At 35.4% G+C, this 22,339-nt stretch overlaps 2 protein-coding genes across 2 annotated transcripts in view; one reads left to right on the top strand and one right to left on the bottom strand.

Annotated features, from left to right (window-relative positions):
- Window positions 1-12,099: 12,099 nt before the first annotated feature.
- On the bottom strand, window positions 12,100-13,750 carry LOC134845218 (calmodulin). The gene is made up of 2 exons (XM_063862121.1): window positions 13,011-13,750; window positions 12,100-12,782 (listed from the first exon to the last, which is right to left on the bottom strand). Exons 1-2 carry the CDS (start codon window positions 13,074-13,076, stop codon window positions 12,399-12,401), a joined length of 450 nt encoding a protein of 149 aa, XP_063718191.1. The 5' UTR covers window positions 13,077-13,750; the 3' UTR covers window positions 12,100-12,398.
- Window positions 13,751-14,308: 558 nt separating this feature from the next.
- Window positions 14,309-22,339, top strand: part of LOC134844981 (probable G-protein coupled receptor 139) — a 15,332-nt gene continuing 7,301 nt past the window's right edge. Inside the window, exon 1 of the mRNA XM_063861808.1 lies at window positions 14,309-14,317. Within this exon, the coding sequence (XP_063717878.1) occupies window positions 14,309-14,317 (9 nt within the window). The remainder of the gene's footprint in view (window positions 14,318-22,339) is intronic.

The following is a 22,339-nucleotide window of genomic DNA, read 5'->3' as shown; positions in this document are numbered from 1 at the left end:
AAAGTATTTTTTCCATTCTCCCCTCCTCATTTGAGCTTCAAGTTGGAAAAACTATTCTTAAGTTGTCACTATGCAATGAAATTTTCCTTGGTGAAGACCAGCAACTGTAAACAGATCTTTTCTCCATACTTTACATCCTAATTTTACGCATTTAGCGGTTATGACGCTTACAACAACTACAAAAACCAGAAAGTTTGAAGTGTTATGGGGATAATCGAAGAAGTCTTTTTCAACTTGCTGAATGATTGTACCTTAAAAAATCAATTTCCTTCCCAATTGACCGAGAGGTAACTCCATAGCCTTTGCATCTCAAGGTCTCGGGCTTGAGTCACGGCCCGACTTCGTTTTTTCAGTACGTATGCTAGTGAACTTTTTTTCCCTTGAAAATTGAGTTTTGAGACGTTTGTTTGTATGCTCAAGTTCTCCGGCTTCATTTCCACATTACGGATTTTCTTGTTCTGTTTCAGCTTAAGCTACAAGTGCAATCATTGCAACTACAAGTGCAATTTTCCTAGTATTTTCAGGAGGGACAAAAAATTTAAAGATGTTTAGAAAAATGTGCATAAACTTGACCCAACTGGGGTTTAGACTTATCTCTCATTTAGTGATAGATTGATCAAGGCTTTAAGAATGGCATTTTTTCATCTGTATACCTTTACAGGCAATGCTAAGTAACCTTAGACTGTTTTAGAAAATCCATATTCTTTCATACTGATTCAACTTCTGCTGTTTTTTTGTCCGATCTTTTTGATGCGTTCATAAACGAAGAAAATTCCTGCTTCAAACTAAATTTTGCGTAGGATCTCTTTGCATTGATTCGAGAAACCTCGAAGCAACTTCAAAGGCTTCAGTGCCCAATCAACTCGATATAAAGACTGATACACCGCTTAACTAAGTAAAATTCAGATTTTGACTTTTTGGCCAACTTAGCCATTTTGAGCAACTTTGAGAAGCTGAAAGTTGTTTTCTTTAGGTATGCTAAGCTGAAAAACGGTTAAAGTTAAACGCTTCAAAAAACCTTCGGTGGGCTCGTCGACTTTTTTTGTTCTAGTGCAAACTTTAAAAAAATGGTTCCGTAAAATTTTGTAGAAATAGTATCAAATTAGCTGTTTAAAAGCAAAATTGGAAATGCAAGCAAAATGGACCTGAAGTTTTGGTTTCAAATATGATTCGTTTTTCATCTCAAGATAAATTTGCTCGTACTGCAGAGCGTACTGCGGAGCAGAGCGCACTGCCATAAAATGATGAATATTTTTCTAATCTAAGTCGCAAAATTGTGCTAATTTTCGTGAAATTTTTGTACCAAGAGGCTGCTGTCAGACAAGGAATTTGTATGTCCGTCTATTTTTATGGCGCGGCCCCCCTAGTTGGCCAACTGCTCTCAATCGTATAGATCAAACAAATTACCTCGAACAAGGTTGATTTCTGCTTTATAAGCATAAATCGTAGAAGAATGGTTGACATCTGAGATTAGACTGTTCAGACGTTAATTGGTGCCAGAAGGTCACGTATTAAGAGCCTTGTAGGCTATACATTATAATGTACATCAATAAATTAGGTAACAAGAGAATATATCTGGTGTTAAGCACAAATGGAGATACATATCTGGACAGATAACACTCCTCCGAATGCTCTCAATTGTTTGCAGTTGGAAAGTTTTTTTCTCAATTTTTTTTCTTTCGCAATTTACAATACGGAGTGTGATCCTCGATTCCCTCTCTCTCTCTTTTCTTGAATTTTTGTATTCTCCGTTTCTTCTAGCTGCTCTTTTGTCGTCTGATGTTTTTTCTCGTTTTTGTCTGCATCTGTTTCTTTTTCTTGTTTCTCCTCGCTGATGTTTTTTGTTGTTTGTTGCTAATCTCCGCCCGTGTTGTTGTTGTTATCCCCGAGCTGTCGCTTGTTGGTCCTGTTGTTTGGGTATTGTTGCCTCCGGCTCGTCGCTGGACAGTTCGATTACCTTTGTTGAGGTATTTGTTGCTTGCGCCTCCTTGTTGACAATTTTCGTTGTCAAGAATTCTTGGCATGCTCTTATTTGCTCGGCATTCTTCTGCTCCTATTCGTCGGCCAATGCTCTTATTAACTTCTTTAACGATCTCGCTTGATTCGATGATGTTGGCTTGGTTTTGTCTTGTCTTGTGCTGGTTACCATCAATAGAGGGATGGCGTTGCCAATTTTTGCTCCTAGATTGCTCGACCGGTCCGGTTTGATACTTATGTAGGTAAAGGTGTATGCTTTGTCTCTTGTTTTTTCACCCAATGTTGTTTTTCCACCGAAGAGGACGTAGAAATGCCTGATTCCGTCAATGGTACGTTGAAGATGATGCCTCTGTTAATCGGTACTCCCTCTGGTTTGCTGTTTCGTTTGAGTTTGCTTTCAAAAACTCCCAAGGCTGCCTTTTTTTTTTCGATTGGCCCCTGACTGTTCCCCTTTGCCAGTTGGTTTTTCTTCTTGTTTGGTTTTGGTATGTGACCATCTGGAGGTCCTTGTTCTAACTGGTTTGTTGTAGACTTGGTTGTCGTCTCTGTCCTAGTCTTGCTGGCTGTTTTTTTGTATTATCTTTTTGCCTGTTCTTTAAACATTGAGTATTTCGGAGTCTCCAGGTTTTCTGTACTTAAATGTCGGTAGCTTTTGTCGTGTCGAGCCAACTTATATGCCACAAACTCGCTTAACCTAGTTCCGTAAGTTTTTCGGTCAAGTACGAACGCGAAGCCACTGTTTCGTAGTTATCTAGGTTGTTTTTCAAATGTTTGTACCCATGCTGTGTGTGGTGTGTTTGTAATTGTTTCCCCTCTTGGGTTTTGTTCTTCTGTTGAAAAGAATTTTTTTGTTTCTTCACCTTCTTTTGCACTTTTGATTTTTTTGCAAAACTATATGGGTTCAAAGATAGCCCTTTTGGCCAATTAGGGTTAACGCGCGATCTCTTTTGCGCCATTAACGCCTAAGCGGAAATTTGTTCCGTCATAGAAGTCGCTCCAAGTTAGTCGAAACAGGCTATTTGTCATAACTTCTACGTTACTAGGAGCGAAGTTCATCACTTTGTGCTTTGTATGGTGTGTAGGGGGTTGATTTTTGCAAACAAATTTAAACTAAATTTATTATGATTTTTTTCATTTTTTTTATTACATTTAACTTTTTTTCATGTTACTACTGCTCCATAGACCTTAAAGGCAGTCAGAAAAATCAAGGCTTCGCTATGATACAAGCAGTTTTGTTTGACTTTGAATCACGTTTTCAGTAGTCTGTCAAGTTCAGACAAAAAGTTTATGGAGCTATGATAACACAAAAATAAATGTAATAAAATCAAATGATTGGTTACACTTTGTCACATCTGATTCAACCGCAGAAATTGCCAAGAAATGGTGAGTCGTCAAGAAAAGGAACCCCTCTTTAAACTGACCTACCGATAGAAGCTTACCCATCACAAAACTCATTTATCCTTAGCCATTTTTTTCTTTTTTGCTGTGAGCTTAATTTTTAGAAAACTTCAGTCAATCAAAACTATTAGCACAAATTTTCATCCAAAATTACAAACCAAATTCAGTACACTAAATGACAATAAGTGACGAATTATTGTTCCGATTTTCAAAAAAAATGAAGAATATATATGCTTGGGGTGCTTTTTTAATTCAGACTAATTTTACAAAAATTGAATGGGTATCTTTTGATCCGTGTCGAAGTTCACTAACTCTGGAATCGTTGCTATAGGTGCTCCGAGCCTTATGGTGATTTCGTCCTCAGACTAACAGTCGGGATCGTGGACCGTTCTGGTGTGAGTGTGGTCGGTCCCACATCTTTTTGTCTGGAATTGTTAATTTCATATTATCCGAGCTTACGTTATTGGGATAACTTGTTGTTGCGAGGTTCGAAAGCACTGCGAGGTTCGAAAGCACAATTTTTATTACAACTAGTCTAGTAGTTTTTAATGTTTCAATGAATCTTATTCTTAGACCGATTGCTCTATGGTCAACTACTGGGGAAAATAACAGTCTGATGTTATTGTTCTTGCAATATAATTCGAACTTTTGTCCTAAACCTTTGATCTTAGTCACATCTAACAGATCGCGGCACCCCGTTAATCATAATGTATCGTTGCATAAATTTCATTGCACTATCTGTAGTGGTGCTTGTTACTACTTTTTGTTGTCAGAAATTTTGAGAATATATCTACAGCGTCCTCATTTATGTATGCGTCCTCATTTAACTCGTCTCGCATTGATCCTGCAAAATCTATATGGACCTCTGCATTTGGTTCTAGATTAAAATGGTGTCTTTTTCCTATTATTGGTTTAAATTTTTCCCCCTTCTTTCTTCACTCTTTGCAGTTTTGTCCTTTGATGACGGTTGACCGGTGTATATGGTGGAACCATATGTAGTCAACATGGCCTCCGTGCCCGGATGGATCAGATGGATGCTGTCCAATACTGAGTCCCTCATTTGTGTGGGTATGACCACTCTATCCTCTAAAATGAGGCATTCGTCCCGTACGTTCAACCGGTGTCTGATGTTGTAGAAGTAGACTCTGTTCGACCTCAATATTTTTCAGCTTTCGTATCCGCTTAATCCCATTGAACCCATTCGCATAGGACACCTTTCGATGTTGCTGTGGTGACTTCATTTTGGTTAAAAAAAAACTTTTTTCTTAGTTCCTGTCTCCCCGATACCGCCTTTGTCCGTTGGTTTCACTGGTGATTCATCTTTATAAGTGGGTTCTACTATTCTTGGAGCAGCTGTTGGCTTATTCCTCTGCAGTGTTTTCAAATTGATGTTTTCCTTGGCAAAAACTGCTATCTGTAGTCCCACTGTTCAATTTGACTACTCTACTGGTGGTTCTATTGTGTGTTTGTAGTAGTAGTTGATGAGTCTTCAGGTTAGTTCCCTAGGGCTTGCGCCCCTCTTTCAACAATCTATGAGTTTCTTTTGAGGGTTGCATTGCTTGCAGATGCACCAAATACATCAAGTTCGTTTCACTTGCTCATTGTAATATTTGTTAGCACAATTCCAGTACAGTTGACAATTCTTTACTTTAGTCCACTAACTTTATTGAAAAGATAGTCCGTAACTTTATTGAAAAGATTGAAAAGAGCTGTTGACCGGGACTAAAAATTTTCTTCGCATTTAGCAAGTCGGTTTTTGAAAACTTTATGTACTTATGAAATCTTTAAGTACTTATCGAGTTTCGTTTTCGTTCATTTTGGCATTTTCTGAAACATCGAGATCGTTTTGCCCATTGATAAAATTTTGTGCCAAAATCGCGGTATATTCAGTAGATTCTTGTGATTGCCTGCTTGTTTAACCATGTCATACAAAATCTTTGTATACATCTAATTATATGGTGTGGTCTACCAATTGGCTAACCGTTCTCAATCGGATGGATGAAACCAGGTAAAGTATATAGTGTTAAGCACATATGGAGATACATATCCCGACGGATAACAACTGAATTGGCGGAAAAAACATGCTCTTTGCCATTTGATAACCCAGTTGGTGCTTTTTAACATATCAGTTAATGCAAAAAAGCTCAATGTTTCGCTAACTCAGAATGCTTTGAGAAAATTGTGACTTGCATTTTTATTTGAAACTTGACGTTACAATTTATTGCATGCAAAGATTGTGTGGTTGCCCTCAGTTCATTACATTCATGGCTGAGTAATAGTTTTTGAAGAAGTTTTTTCAAAAAAATTCTCAAATTCCATGTGTTGTAGCAAGCGTAGTATTCTAATATGAATGCAAATTTTTCCAACCGAACTCGCAAACAAAATGCTCATTTGATTGCACTTTTGCTGTAATAGCAGTATCATTTGAATTTGATCTGTTATGGTGGCATTGAAGTCAAAAGTTCAAGCACCTCATGTACTGTGAAAGTTTGAGATTTTTGTATCGTTTCCGTCGGATTGCCAGCGATGATGGATGAAGACAAGCTGATCGTCTGTTCAACCAGAATGTTTGCGTAAACTCTCGTTTTTGTCAATATGGTCGCTGATCGTAGCATAACTTAAAACAACTCGGTTATCAGTAGCACTTCCACTCTACCAAGTTGCACCTACAATATCTACAAATAACCAGTCACCGTATAAAAACGGCGGCCAAACAATTCGACGTTCTTTAGTTGTAAAACGAATAGCTTTTTGTTCTGGTGAGTTCGCGAATTTGTACAGGAGGACTCCTGTTGCTAATGAGTCCTCGTCAATTTTTTAGATTATGGTTTTTAGTTTCTCCTGGCTGGCTGATTTGCTTTGCTCCAAAGGAGGGTCGGTATACTCAAGTGTTATTGTGATGTAACAGATACCGGGCTCCCAAGTCGGTCGGTTGTCGTAGTCTATGTTGGAATGCCGATGATCAGGAGGTCAGTCAATTTTTTTTTAAAATTCAATTCAAACTTTTTTAAATCTGATTAGTATAATCGGTGGAATTTTGCTTTTTTCAGACGTTTTTGATTTAGTGCCATAAAAAGCGTTTATGAATATTTTTCTTCCTAATCTCTGAAAGGAAAACCGCTAACCGTCCATTCCCATACCTTGCCGACGTCGGAGGTATGGAATGGTTAAAAAAACTTGTTCAGCACAATGACTCGGTGAAATGTTCTTTTTCTGTTCTCGGTGGTGGGTAAGTGGTTTTTGTCCCAATTGATTTAATGGTCCATGTTAGTTTTCGTTAGATTGTCCGAAAAAGTAAGGAACATTTCTTCTTGTAATCTCGGCGCCAATCGTATTTTTTTTCGATGTCAGCATGCCAATTTCAGAGAAGACGTTAGATGAAGCATGTGTTTTGTAATCGGGAATTAGTTTTTCTTCAATGAACTTTTTTGTACACATATGTAAGAAAGTTATGAAAATGATGTTGCTTTTTTGTCAAAGCTTAGCAATTTTCAGGCCCCTAATCCATTATTCTGGAGATAATGCAGTTGTCTATAACCCAATGGTCTAGATTTCAAGTTCTGTGCGGGCCGTTTTTTTTTATTAGTATGAATCTGTTTTTTTTTTCGTTAAAACTCATATTCTGACTCTTGTTTGTTGACTGATGATGAAGCCAAGCTGATTGTCTGTTCCATCAGAATATTTGCGTAAGATCTCGTTTTCGTCAATATGGTCGCTGATTTTACCATAACTTAAGAGACAACTAAGTTATCAGTAGCACTTCCTAGACCACTCTACCAGGTTTCACCAACAATATCTATAAATAAACGGCCACTGTATAACTACGGCGGCCAAACAATTCGATGTTGTCTAGTTGTGAAACGAATAGTTTCTTGTTTTGGCGAATCCGCGATTTTGTACAGAAGGACTTCTGTTGCTGATGTCTTCTCGTCATTTTTTAGACAATAGGTTTTATTTTCTCCTGGCTGGTTGATGTATTTTGCTACAAAGGATGGTCGGTATACTCACTTGTTGTGATAAAGTAGATTCCACGCTTCCAAGTTTGTGTTGATAATTGGGAAGTCAGTCAAAAGTTTTTCTTAATTCCGTTTTAATTTTTTTTTCAATCTAATTGGATTAACCGGTTGAAAATTGTATTATCCGACGTTTTCGGTTTAGTGCCAATAAAAGCGTTTATTAAAATTTCTCTTCCCATCTCCCTGAAAGGAAAACCGCCAACCGTCCATTCCCAATCGTGCAATTGTTAAGATGATTTTTCCTTAGCTTCGCTGCTATTTTCAAGTTTGTGCGTTTTTGTTCCGACTTTGTAAAGAAAATAACGGAACATTTGTACTCAGGGTGGTTTTTTTCTTCAGACAAGTTTCGACTTTTTAACTAGCCATTTTTGACGGGATTTTTTTCATATCATTCTCAAAGTTTTGATATCTTGAGCTTAATTTTGAAAAGATGGTTCACCTTTGATATTTTTAATGTGGTTACAAAGATAGCCCTTTTGGCCAATTAGGGTTAATGCGCGATATCTTTTGCGCCATTAACGCCTAAGCGGAAACTTATTCCGTCTTAGAAGTCGCTCCAAATGGTTGAAACAGGCTTTTTGTCATAACTTCTACGTTACTAGGAGTGAAATCCATCACTTTGTGCTTTATATGGCGTGTGGGGGGTTGATTTTTGCAAACAAACTTAAACTAAATTTATTATCATTTTTTTCATTTTGTTTTATTACAATTAACTTTTTTTCATGTTACTACTGCTCCATAGTCCTTAAAAGGCAGTCAGAAAAATCAAGGCTTCGCCATGATACAAGTAGTTTTGTTTGACTTTGAATCAAGTTTTCAGTAGTCTGTCAAATTCAGACAAAAAGTTTATGGAGCTATGATAACACAAAAAAAAATGCAATAAAGTAAAATGATTGGTGTGTAACCAACCATTTTAGTTTAATACATTTATTTTTGTGTTATTATAGCTCCATAAACTTTTTGTCTGAAGTTGACACATCTGATTCAACCGCAGAAATTGCCAAGAAATGGGGAGTCGTCAAGAAAAGGAACCCCCCTTTAAATTGACCTACCGATAGAAGCTTACCCATCACAAAACTCATTTATCCTTGGCAATTTTTTTTCTTTTTTGCTGTGAGCTTAATTTTTAGAAAACTTCAGTCAATCAAAATTATTAGCTCAAATTTTCATCAAAAATTACAAACCAAATTCAGTACACTAAATGACAATAAGTGACGAATTATTGTTCCGATTTTCAAAAATAATGAAGAATATATATGCTTGGGGTGCTTTTTTTATTCAGACTATTTTTACAAAAATTGAACGGGTATGAGTATCGATCTGTCCAAAGTTTGTTCCAAAAAAGTTATTTGAGACAAGCTAAGTGGCAGTCGGAACATTTAGGTCTTTGCCATGATACACAAGCAGCCTTGTTGCGTTCCAAATGGAATGAAGCCAGTAACAGTGTCTTTATTGTGATACAAAACGCTGAATACGTCCCTATATAGTTTAAATTAGTGTAAAGGGGTTTTTGTCTTTTTTATCATTTTGTCAAGGCTTTAACCACAAAACGTCTAAATTGGCATTGAAACGCAATCGAAATATTCACCGATATACGAACAATCTTGTTTATCATTTTTGAAGGCTTGTTAAAGATTGCAGTAACGGTGGCCAGTCAATAAGCAGAATGGTCTAAGAGCAGAATGGGTCCAAGAGCAGAAAAACAGAAAACTATTAAATTTTTCAAACTAATCGGTAAATTAAGAATAAGAACTGTCAATATTACCGAAGAAGCAATAATTTATGCATAATTTTAATAATTTAATCGAGATTTTTTTCTCAATTCAATTTAAAAAATTTTGATAAATTTTTCTATTCATGCATATTTATTCAGTTTCTTGGTATTATTGAAGAGTATAATAATTTTTTTCTCAATTAGCCCATATAAATCAATATAACTTATTATGTTTCTGTTTTTCTGCTCTTGGACCAATTCTGCTCTTAGACCATCCTGCTTTTTGCTCCGCCTCCTGCAGTAACCTGCTCGCACAATTTTGTGCTTCTAAAACTTCCTCACCAAGAAAAAATGAAACCAGAAAATAATATTGTTACTAATAAGACTTAGAATTAACCGTTTAATACTTATAACTAGTTTTGTTTTTTAGTATGTTTTGTTCCAAATGCATGCATTATAACTTCAATCTGAAAAATTTTACATGTAAATCTGTTTTTTATCCGCATTTACAGCAAGGCCCCGGATTATAGCTCAAAAAAAATTTTTAATTTATTACAATTAATTTTTTTTCATGTTACTACTGCTCCATAGTCCTTAAAAGGCAGTCAGAAAAATCAAGGCTTCGCCATGATACAAGTAGTTTTGTTTGACTTTGAATCACGTTTTCAGTAGTCTGTCAAATTCAGATAAAAAGTTTTTGGAGCTATGATAACACAAAAAAAAATGCAATAAAGTAAAATGATTGGTGTGTAACCAACCATTTTAGTTTAATACATTTATTTTTGTGTTATTATAGCTCCATAAACTTTTTGTCTGAAGTTGACACATCTGATTCAACCGCAGAAATTGCCAAGAAATGGGGAGTCGTCAAGAAAAGGAACCCCCCTTTAAATTGACCTACCGATAGAAGCTTACCCATCACAAAACTCATTTATCCTTGGCAATTTTTTTTCTTTTTTGCTGTGAGCTTAATTTTTAGAAAACTTCAGTCAATCAAAATTATTAGCTCAAATTTTCATCCAAAATTACAAACCAAATTCAGTACACTAAATGACAATAAGTGACGAATTTTTGTTCCGATTTTCAAAAATAATGAAAAATATATATGCTTGGGGTGCTTTTTTTATTCAGACTATTTTTACAAAAATTGAACGGGTATGAGTATCGATCTGTCCAAAGTTTGTTCCAAAAAAGTTATTTGAGACAAGCTAAGTGGCAGTCGGAACATTTAGGTCTTTGCCATGATACACAAGCAGCCTTGTTGCGTTCCAAATGGAATGAAGCCAGTAACAGTGTCTTTATTGTGATACAAAACGCTGAATACGTCCCTATATAGTTTAAATTAGTGTAAAGGGGTTTTTGTCTTTTTTATCATTTTGTCAAGGCTTTAACCACAAAACGTCTAAATTGGCATTGAAACGCAATCGAAATATTCACCGATATACGAGCAATCTTGTTTATCATTTTTGAAGGCTTGTTAAAGATTGCAGTAACGGTGGCCAGTCAATAAGCAGAATGGTCTAAGAGCAGAATGGGTCCAAGAGCAGAAAAACAGAAAACTATTAAATTTTTCAAACTAATCGGTAAATTAAGAATAAGAACTGTCAATATTACCGAAGAAGCAATAATTTATGCATAATTTTAATAATTTAATCGAGATTTTTTTCTCAATTCAATTTAAAAAATTTTGATAAATTTTTCTATTCATGCATATTTATTCAGTTTCTTGGTATTATTGAAGAGTATAATAATTTTTTTCTCAATTAGCCCATATAAATCAATATAACTTATTATGTTTCTGTTTTTCTGCTCTTGGACCAATTCTGCTCTTAGACCATCCTGCTTTTTGCTCCGCCTCCTGCAGTAACCTGCTCGCACAATTTTGTGCTTCTAAAACTTCCTCACCAAGAAAAAATGAAACCAGAAAATAATATTGTTACTAATAAGACTTAGAATTAACCGTTTAATACTTATAACTAGTTTTGTTTTTTAGTATGTTTTGTTCCAAATGCATGCATTATAACTTCAATCTGAAAAATTTTACATGTAAATCTGTTTTTTATCCGCATTTACAGCAAGGCCCCGGATTATAGCTCAAAAAAAAAATTTTAATTTATTTAATAGTTCCTTAAATACAATCAATTTCGTTCAAGAAAAATTAATTAAAACTAAAGATTACTGAGAATTGCTGCAGTTACAGCAAAAAAAAAACTTTTCCAATGCGTTTTTTTATTAAAATGTCTGGATCTATTCCAGTTCTCCCTTTGAATGTTATGTGAAATTCATTTGATTAAAGTCCATATATATTGACTTTTCATGTTATAAAAATAAACTGAAATAAAACGTGTCAGCATGAACAGGTGAACAAATTTTGGAATTATTTCCCACATGCAAAATGGCCTGTGAACCATTTTTCAACAGTTTCATTTTTGTAATTTTACGAGGGGGTTGGGAAACTGGAAAAGAGCCGCGAGTCGTAAAGAAAGTTCTCGAATATTCCATTTTTGGTAACTTTAAGGGAGAAATTTTCAAATTTCCAGGTTTGTAATTTACAGCATCTAATCAACATCCCCGCCATGTGATCACAGGTGAAGATGTCAATGTTGGCGTATAATTTTTTGAAAAACTGTCTGTTTTCTTGAGAATTTCAATATAAATGGTAAAAATAACGCGCATCTCTCTGATAAGTTTATTTCCTCTATTTTCTCAGAAACAGTTGGTTAACTACAAAAAATAGCCTGTTTACAAATGGGGCCTGTTAACAGCATAGGAACACATTCAAAACATTTTTGGCAATTTTTTCGATTTTTTTAAGTTTGCGTTGTTTTTTTTGGGAAAAGTTTCTGAGCACTTTTCTGTTAAGAAATTTGTAAGACAGCAAAATTTCCTAAAATTTAAAGAAGGGAATGTTTTGTATGATGGTCAACCCGAGCAGTTTGGCCGCGTAAAGCCTGTACTCGATCTTTACCGCCGCTGAAAATCAAAAATGTGCTGTACTTGTATTTCGAATTGAATTACTCTCAATTTAAAGCCCTCTTCGACTTCAAACAAAATGGCTTTCAACACTTGAATGGCAAATGATTCAGAACAAAATCTACATCTGAGAAGAAACTGTGCATCATAGATGTTATATAATAATACGACCCTTGAAGTAAGAAAGAAAAACACTCTGCAAATAAATGATCACCGTTGTCATCAAAACCCGCATTATTTTTTCAGTTATGATTTATGTATTGAATTGATGATTGCTTTAAATTTCGTTGCAAAAATGAGTTCATAGTTCATAACTGGTTCTACTTTGATGTCATCATTTTGACAAACTCCTCATAATTCACTTGACCATCGCCGTCAATGTCGGCTTCTCGGATCATCTCGTCCACCTCTTCGTCTGTCAATTTCTCGCCGAGGTTAGTCATGACGTGACGCAGCTCGGCGGCCGAGATGAATCCGTTGCCGTCCTTGTCGAACACTCGGAATGCCTCTTTGATCTCCTCTTCGGAGTCGGTGTCTTTCATCTTCCTGGCCATCATGGTGAGGAACTCGGGGAAGTCTATGGTTCCGTTTCCGTCTGCGTCCACCTCATTAATCATGTCCTGCAGTTCGGCCTCTGTCGGGTTTTGGCCAAGGGATCTCATCACGGTTCCCAACTCCTTCGTGGTGATGGTTCCATCTCCGTCCTAAATCACAGTCAAGCATTGAACTTCAGTAAAAACCGTCAATTGTTTGATTGAATAGATCGACTTTGTTTATACAACATGATGAAACATTGGAAATGTAACAAGCAATACTTTAGAATGAATCTGACCAGATCTGCAATTTTTATTTTAAAAAAGTCTCTGCAAAGTTTCAACGAAAAGTAGATTTTTATACGATTTATTATAATAATTATAATACGATTTTGTTACCTTGTCGAAAAGGGAGAAAGCTTCTTTGAATTCAGCGATTTGTTCCTCGGTCAGTTGATCGGCCATTTCTTATTGTGTGTTGTTAACTACTTTTAAATTGTTTTTTTTTCTTCAAAATATGAGTCTGATTAAAATCTACGACTTTCTTCGCTTTTCTTTCAATTAATGAATCGTGCGGCACTTTTGTCCTGCTCTGGCGTATTTCTGATGATTAAAAATAATTTATAAAGTAAACTTGTTTTAGAACCGCCAACACTCTTGTTTTGACTTGATCAAAATTTGCCAATGGTCTACTAAACTATTCGGTCCAAATAACTGAGTAAAACGTCCAAAAATGAATAAATCTCGATTACTTATTTACGTTGCCGACAATAAGGCTGAACGAATTTCAGACACGTTTTGATATGAAGTCGAGCTATTACTGGTGATAAACTAAGAGCAAACGACGTTTAAGTTATATTTGCGCAAGCGTTTCAGTTTTATTCGAGAAATCCGATGATAAATTTTGTCTAGATTTGTTGTTTGAGCAATTTACAAAAGCGAACATTGACTAAGCATAAAAGCAAATGCTAACAACGTTTGAAGTTGAAGAAAAATGGCTTCAAATCAAATAGAAACGGGAATAGCGATAACTTAAAATGATAGCTCCCTGGTGAACTGTTCGATCGAATCAGAACCAAAATTGGAAAACAGCGAAATAAAAAAACTGGCAATAAACTTGATTTAATACCAATTTTTCTTGTTTTTATAAAAATGTGTGCTTATTGGTTAGTTTTAAAGTGAGCTTACTCAATAGTAACGATTAAGTGCAATATGTGGACATCTAATGAAACTTTAAAAGAGGATTTGCGGTCCTTTTTTGCGCATTGATGAAATGTGAAAATAACGCTTTTGCATATCTTATGTCCCATGTTTATTTAATGCATGTGTTTTTTCGAGGCGCCTTCTTTGATCCTCAGAGGAAGTTTTTTTGCGGTGTCGCAGCAGCTGTCGTTTCTTTTTGCGTGTCGAGGACATCGATCCTGAGGCGTCCGTCAAATCCTGATATTTAACACCACTTATTCTAGTATGCCAATTCAATCATGATTCATTAAAGACACTGTAAAGATTAAAAAATCATCGAGTCGCCAAATGACGTCTTCAGACTTGACCAAGTTTGAGATCATGTACTTTCAATGAAAAGGACCAGCTGTTCAGTTCATAACATACAAGCTGTTCAGCTCATTACGGAGAATCGATATTCTACCCCTGACTGCTGATTTAGTTTTGGCTTTAGTTGTATCCTAGTTGGACGCAAAATGTCGCTCGTTAGTGCTTGTAGGTTCTTAAAAGCTTTTTTTAAGATCTCAACATAATCCGTTTTCGGTCAAAAGCTTACAAAATGACATTTTTTGTCAGATTCTTGCACGTTGGGAATTTTTCTGTAAGAATTTCACGAAAGTTTTTCCGATCAGAATCGTATAAAACATAAATGTTTGTATCAGAATCTTACAAGATGGACTTTTCAGAACCTAAAAAAAATATTGCTTTAAAAACAGTCATTGGTGCCTGTAAAAAACTATTTTTTTTTTGCTGAAATAGTTCATTTTTGTTTACAGAAAATTTAAATTCGATAAAAATGATATGAAAAAAATGATTTTTTTTTGTGATTTACAATACAAACTTTTAATGTGATTTTTTTTTGGCTTTTATTTTCAACTTTTTGTCTTGTAAAAAATTTGCTGTTGTAAAGAGTCCTTTTGCCATCCTACGATGCGGTCTTTTGATTTATTCGCCCAAATTAGTTTCGGGATTCAAAGTATGAAGCAGAGAGCAAAACGCCGATCGCGCTTCGCTTGTTAATCTCAATGTCATCCCTTTTTTCTTTAGCCGATTTTCAAGGCCGAGTTTTGGGTAGATGTTTTTCTAAATTTTGTGGTCAGCTCAGAGCTCTGCAATTTTTCTGAAATAAAGTTGAATGTTTTACGAAACAATCAAAATTTTTGACCACTCGGCTTACAAAATATTCGAAGCTGATGGTGGAATCTATTTTTCTAATTCTAGCTAATCAGAATCAAGCATTTCTATTTTCAATTCAAGATTTAATGATTGAAGGGGAGGGGGGTGGGGGGGGGGGGGGTATTCTCATCTTCGAAATACTAAATACGCGAAAATTCACAACCAATAAAATCTCTTTAGATTGTCTAAAATTTACTGCGTGTATCGCACAGATCCTTCGATTTTATTAATACTGTCAATGCACGAAAATTCTGGCATCATTTTTGGGCATTATTTTTTTCGCGCATAAAGACCTCCCCGATTTTGCTCAGAATAAGTAAGAAGACACCTACGACGTGCCAACAGCGCCACCAAATCCTAGATATCTTGAATCCCAGATAATTTTTATAGCTCTTGCGATAAGCAAAGATGTTGCAATCGGGTACTAGATTTTTTTAGATGTAAACACCTTTGTTTAAAAGATGACTGTTGTTGTTCATTTCCATCTATTCTCATGTCTGCAATTTAAACGCTGTTCTATTTAAACGCTGGTGCGATTAGCAAAGGTTTATGCTGATTTTTTTATGGTTGTAATTTGAACTTCTGTTACTTCATTATATCATTTTTTTGTTCTTAATTCTCTTTGTTCGGCTTGAAAGGTTCGGCTAGTAATATATCGGCCTAGAGGCCCCTTTTTATGCCGTCTGATCCTCCAAAACGGTTTTATTTAAATGTTTTAGGGTCCATTTGAAATTTTTTTTCGGGTTTTCAAGGTTTCCTAATAAACCACTTTTTTCTTTGCAAGGTGTGTCTGCTCAGGAACTTTCGGTTTTGTTACCGCTTTTTAACTGTTGTTTCGATGTTTGTTTTTGCTTCGAACATTCAATTGTCTACCTCTTGGCATATTTTCCAGATATAATTTTTTATGCAAAACAAAATTAAGATAAACTAGGGAAATTGGTATATCCAAGTTTCAGTTTCGCCCAATTTAACTATAATGCAAGCTGAATGAGTACACAAATTTCAGTGAAATAGTTATGATCTAGTGATCGTGTTAATTGCTTTTTTCATGGGCATTATGCTAAACATTAGACACACATGCTAAAGGCCGTTCGCCATAAACGTCTTTTTTCTTTCCGTCCGTGAATGCGCTTTTATAGGATGTTTTTACAACATCCAACATTATTTATGTTAACCCACTAGCATAAGCGGCCTTTCCCGAATTTTTGTCTGTTTTCACAACTCATGAAAGTATTTTTTTTATTTTTTTTTCAATACTTTTCTTGGAATTTATGACTTGTTTCAAAAACTCTTTCTCTCCCCAAAATCAAAGATTTTTAGTTCAATAAAATAACGGGTTTTGCTCGAAAACTCTCGTGCATATGTGGCTTAGCCCAAATTTCTCTAAAACAAAACTTATGGCAGTCGGAAAAAGCAAAGTTTTTGTTTTATGACAATTATCGAAACTTTTGAGTTTCTTAAAAAGTATCCTTTTGAAGCTCAAACTTGGTTTCAAGCAAACAAAAGTGGATGTGAGAAGCTCTTCTGTATAAGCGGATAACTCTTGTGTTTTTTCAGAAAAAAATGGCTTTCGGAAAATATTTTTACCGGTTTTTGGAGAATTTGATTTTTCTCGAAAACTACCCCGCCAATTCTCAGCTTAATGGGTCAATCGAACAAACACATAGTGGAATTCTTTGCTGGATAAACTGGTACGACTTATTTTTCTAAGAAAAACTATAAGACTCGGACAATCCAGTCTGGATTATTTTTTGACCGTTTTATGGAATGTTCTTCGACTTCTGAAAAACCACCCTACCAAATTTCCCTTTAAGGATTAACGCGAATACAACGTTTTTATATTTTTTTCGCTGAAGCGTCGACTCCTTTATTTGTGTATCAAAAGATGTTTTGTTCAAGTTCTGTAGTTTTTGCCGATTTTCATTTTTTTTCTCAAAAACTACCCTGACACATTACGAGGCCAAACTGTAAATTTTGTGAATTGTAAGCGCATTCCGCAACAAGGACGCTCCTTTTGTTCTTTTTTTTCTGTCATTCTCTTTGATCCTTTCGACAAAATTATTACATGTTTAAAGGCTTGTCTCTGGAATCCAGGAACTTACAGACACAAAATTGTTCGCCTATCCAGTGCACACTTTGGCCTCGTAATGCAAATATTAGACTTTGAGTTCAACAGAAAAGACAGGTTGAGTTAATCTTTTTGGTATAGGTGGCTTCGCAGTCACAACTTTGATCAAATGAACAGGTTTTGAAAGAATTCCAATACCTCGGCCAAGAAAATTTAATATATGTCTCATCTATACTAGCAGCTAATCACTTATTTTACTAGAGAAACAACTATGGTTTTGGGCCTTGAAAAGAGCGCATTTCATGGCACATCAGGAAAGCATATCCTTAAAAATATCAAAGTACTTCCAGTTTTTGCTGGTTTTTTAGTTTTTACTATTATTGAAAGTTGTTCTGGAGCTTAATTTATGGTTATTCTGTAGGTTAATTTACGAACTTTGATTTTTTTTGTTTTTTTTTATATTTTTTTTTTGATTTTTTATTAAATGGGTTCGGCTTATGTTTTATCGACTTAGTCAGCTGATGCTGCGTAGTTTTATGGGCAACTTTTTAAGTGTTTTCGCTTTTTTTGGGAGGGATTGGATTTTAAGATATTTGATTTTAAGTTTTTTTAGCTTGAAAATTTTTTGATTTCGTTTTCGGCTTAATGAGTGTCGACCCAAGTTTTTTTCGCCTTAGCTGAAGATCGTTCATTGATTATCAAGGTTTTTTAAGGCTGTTTATGAACCTCATCCGAACCAAAGATAGGAAAATGTTGTAGACAAAGTTTTTTCGCTTACTGTTTTTAGCTTATTTTTCAAAAACTTGACTTCCTTCTTTTTTCTATCAACATCTTGTAATCCAATGTTTTTATTGTGTCGCAAGTGCTGCGAAGCTCCGCGTCGCCTCTGTGTAGACGTTGTCTTGCTACTTGAACGTGAGTACTACTACTATCGAGTAGATAACAATTGTACAGTTATGGGGAGCTCAATTTTTGAAAAGTTCAATAGCTTAAAAGCTATGGTTAGTCACATGTCATGAAAGCTATTTGCCAAAATTCCTATGACTTCCCTCATGGCAGAAGGATCTACCGACAGAAAGTTTCAAACTTATTTTTTATTTTTCAAAAACGACTCATTTTTCCGTTTTTTAACAAATAAAGTACTAAATTCTGATTGGCTAACGCTTCAAGCTTCCTGTTGAACGTTTTGTCGTTCTTTTCTTCTACAATAAGGGATTCTCCAGTGTAGACTGTGCTTATGCACCATACTGCTTGAACCGACATACTACTCGAACTGCAGCTGTAGATTTATAGATTGAGATCATTGAATGTCAAAAACGGAAACCGAAAAAAAAAACACTAAGTTATCGCGCACATGCATTTTTATCAGTATCTAATAAGCGCTCGCGTTATGCGGTATGTCCCTACAAATAGTAAAGTTTTAATATGTATGTAGCTCTTCGATTAAACAATTGATATAATCGTGTATTCTCCCATTTGCTACTTTTTCACGACGGGTTCATTCTTGGCCGACAAAATATACCTCTCATTTTTGCAGTTGTTCGACTTTTCACGTAATTAAGTTAAATTTGAGAGTTTTTAGGGCGTCAGGCATTGTTTCATTTTTGAAGTTTTCAAACTTTTTGAAGTTCAATAATTAATCATGTTTCTTGAAGTGAGGCTCCCTTGACTTGAAAATTTGATTGACTAAATTACCAACAGAGCCAACGCAAATGGTTTTATGACTAGAAACGTTCGAAACATCAGTCGTTCACTTCACAGACTTTTCGCTTCATAAAGTTGATGAAGATAAATGAAGACTTCTGATTGGCTGCTGAAAAGCTGCATTGCCGTCACCGAGTAAATAAAAGTTGAACGAAGAAAGTTCTCTGTTGGTAAAGCAAACTAACCAACTAACTACACGCAGAGGTAAAAGGTGCGTCGCTGATCGATCTGAATGATTCAACTCGATATTTTACAGCTCACAACTGTGCTAAGGAGAATTAATTTAACATGCAATTTTTGATCTGAAATAAAAACAATTTGCATATGATGAATAATACTCATATCAGGGGCGGATTTAGGGAGGGGGGGGGGGGGAGGGTTGCGGCGGACGCCTTCCTTCAGGGATTCGACCCTCTGCCGACCCAAAAGGTCCCCCTTAAGTACTTTTTAAGAAATCCATTTTTGGCCGACCGAACCTAAAATTTTTTTAAAAGCGCCTTGGGCGCAAATATATACTAACTTTGAGGGGGAGCGCGCGCCAAAAAAACGCGCTTTTTTTTGTCAAAATTTTTCAAAAAGTGCCCAAAAACGGCTTTTTTGCCCCTTTTTTTAAAAAAACTTGCCTGCGGCGCAGAAAATTTGGCGAAAACAGCGTCTTTTGAGGTGCTTTAGGAGAGCTCATCACCAAAAAAAGGTCGTCAAAATTTTCGAAAATTTTTTGAAAATCCGCCTTCCCCCCTCGAGAAAATCCTAGATCCGCCCCTGACTCTTATCCAGGTGCAAAACTTGTGTGAAAATGGTTAAAAATTGATAGAAATTGTCATATTTTCCCCCAAAAGCCTTCCTTTTAAAATGCTCGACAATAGAGGCCATAATGATTTATCATTCTAGAAAATGTCTTTTTCTGCGGCCGAGCGGGTTTATCGTCATTGTAAAGATGGTTCAATCCTTGGTGTACTTGTCAAAAAGATGCTTGTACACAACCTAGATAAGTTATGAGAGGCAAGTAGCATCTCGTGGGCAAACTATTAGATATTTTTGCTGGGGGATGGTGTCACTGTTTTTAATGTGTGATAACAGAGGAAGCTGCGATCTCAGTTCTAAAAAAAACTCGTGAAATTCAAAGAATGAACGGGCAATACAGTACAATCGGGTTTATCGTCAGCTTATGCTACCATAAGTTTTCGACGCAGCATTATAACTCCCCGGATTGACTATCCGACGAAAAACTCCCCTATCTTACAACTTTCTTATAAGAAAACTTCTAAGATTCTATTAAAAAAGTTCTAAAATGCTCAAAAGTAAAGAAATTGACGAAAACATCTCGAATGTGTTTCAATAGTATAACAAGACTGCTCGTTTGAGCGCAAAACCCTTAATGTTCAGACTGTCTATGAACTGGTCTCGAATATTTTGTGGAAATTGAAATATTGACAAACTATGAATTTTAGGCTTAATATTAAGAATCGTGCATGAAATTAAAAAGACCAGATAGTCAGCCTCAATTGAATTTGGAACGATTTTGTGTTGCGGGATAACTCGCCACGCGTAAATGATGCGCGTTAAACTTTCAGCATCGAAGAATCACAACATTCTGTCAGTCACGTAGTCTACTCTGAGTCTTTCACCACAACCTATAAATCAGGAAAAAATAGTGGTAAGCGCGCCCCTTCATGGACCACGAAGATCCATGTAACGCTCCCCTGAGTGAAAGATGTTTCAGAATGGGTCATACCTCGATCATATTTCATACCTCGATCAAAAAACACCTCGATCATATTTATCCCTTATTTTCTTCGAAGTCAAAACAATAAACAATAACAGCTAAGATCAATTTTGCAAAACTTCCGTTGTTTTTCAATTTTATGCAGGTAATAAATTTAGATATCGTTTATGATGCACACATTTTGAAAAAAAAATTCCGAAAAAAAAATTCTAATTTTTAGTCATAATTCTCCTAGCTATATTCAATTAGCGGTTCAAAATTATTTTGACGACAATACGAAAAAAATTTTGACGAATCATGTCATCTAGTTTCCAAAGCTGCAATAAAAAAAGTAAAAACAATTGTGTTCGAACTATGTTTCGACTGTGCTCGACTCAATTTTCGAATGTGCTTGACAAATGTTTGAAATTTTTCGACCAAAAATGGGTATATTTCGACTGTGTTCGACGAATGTTTCGACTGTGTTTGACCTATATTTCAATTGTGCTCGAACATTGCTTCGACTTTCTTGTCCAAAAAGGGTATATTTCGACTTTGTTTCACATATTTTCCGGCTTTCTCGACTTTCTTTACTATCAAATAAAATAAATGAATTGAAGAAAAAAAAATCATTATAGATGCTTTTCATCTGATTGTATGTGTTAATGCTTGATTTGAAAAAAGACTAAAAGAATCTGAAAAACGCAAAAATCCTCTGCCAAAAACTAGTTTTTTTTCAAGTTGAGCCTCCCAATTTTAGTTTTTTTCCTTAAACTGTTGATGTGAAAACTGATATTGAGGATTTTTGGCAGAACTTTTTTTTGCCGCAGGAGTCCTTCGATTTCTAAAACTAGAAGGGTTCCTTCTGAAGCTTCCAGTTTTACGGCAACCAAATTTCCTCAATTGATTGTTGCGCGTTGCAATTTTTGGATGGAGGTCTTTTCTGAGCAGATTTATTTTGCTCAAATTCCAATCCAAATTTAAATAAAATTTTGAAAAAAATTAAAAATTTGAAAAAATAGATCGTGCGCGACCCATGTTTCGACTGTGTTTGACCTGTTTTTCGACTTTCTCGACCAAAATCTGGTATATTTCGACTATGCTCGACCTATGTTTCAGCTTTTTCGATCCATGTTATGACCTAACATTTCCATTTTGTGCTTGGCTTTAAATCGCTTCTCGACGGCGGATTTTTAGGCTCAAAAATGCGTTTGCTTGACTTTCAAAGTCAAAACACAAGTCGTGCACCTCGACTCGGGTGATGCAGAATATATCAAGGGGTTATAAAAAGGTTAGAAATGCGTGGTCGCAGTTTTTTCTTGTTCACTTTCCGAATTTTTTAAACTCTTAGCAGAAGAAAGATGTATCACTCGACCCAGTCTGATGATTAATTAGTGTTTCTAGTTTTGCGTGTATAAGAAATTGAATCATTAGAAAAGAAATTTACTACGAAATTTCAGAATTTGGAACCATAAGATCAGACATGATTTAAAAAACAGCGGTGATTGAGGAAAAATATTAACAGAGGCTGTCATTTTTCAAACTAAAAAACCGCGACTCTGAAAACTGACGTCACTCGAACAAAACAAAACAAAACAGAAGTTTGCAAACCATCTAACTGAACTACCTCAAAATGACTTATTTAAAATTAAATTCTAAATTTAAAAACTGTCAATTAGTAGATACATTGTAAGATAAAACTGATAATACAATACTTCATTTTATTATCATTTTTGTCGGCCATCAAATCTATTGATTGACATCCACTCGGCGTAAAAATTGATGTTCAATTATTTAATATCTTTCAAGATTGCTTTTTAAATATCTAAGGCATTGATAAAAGAAGATCTTGAA

This window comes from Symsagittifera roscoffensis, chromosome 4 (assembly GCF_963678635.1).
Source record: "Symsagittifera roscoffensis chromosome 4, txSymRosc1.1, whole genome shotgun sequence".
Lineage (NCBI taxonomy): Eukaryota > Metazoa > Xenacoelomorpha > Acoela > Convolutidae > Symsagittifera > Symsagittifera roscoffensis.
Note: the sequence above shows the minus strand (reverse complement) of the source record. Positions and strands in the feature narration are given on the sequence as shown.

Bases quoted from the DNA above. Each gene is read 5' to 3' on its own strand.
- LOC134845218 (XM_063862121.1), bottom strand. From the start codon at position 13,076: ATGGCCGATCAACTGACCGAGGAACAAATCGCTGAATTCAAAGAAGCT. The intron at 12,783-13,010 runs GTAACAAAATCG...ACTGTGATTTAG, and splicing joins CTTTCTCCCTTTTCGACAAG to GACGGAGATGGAACCATCAC.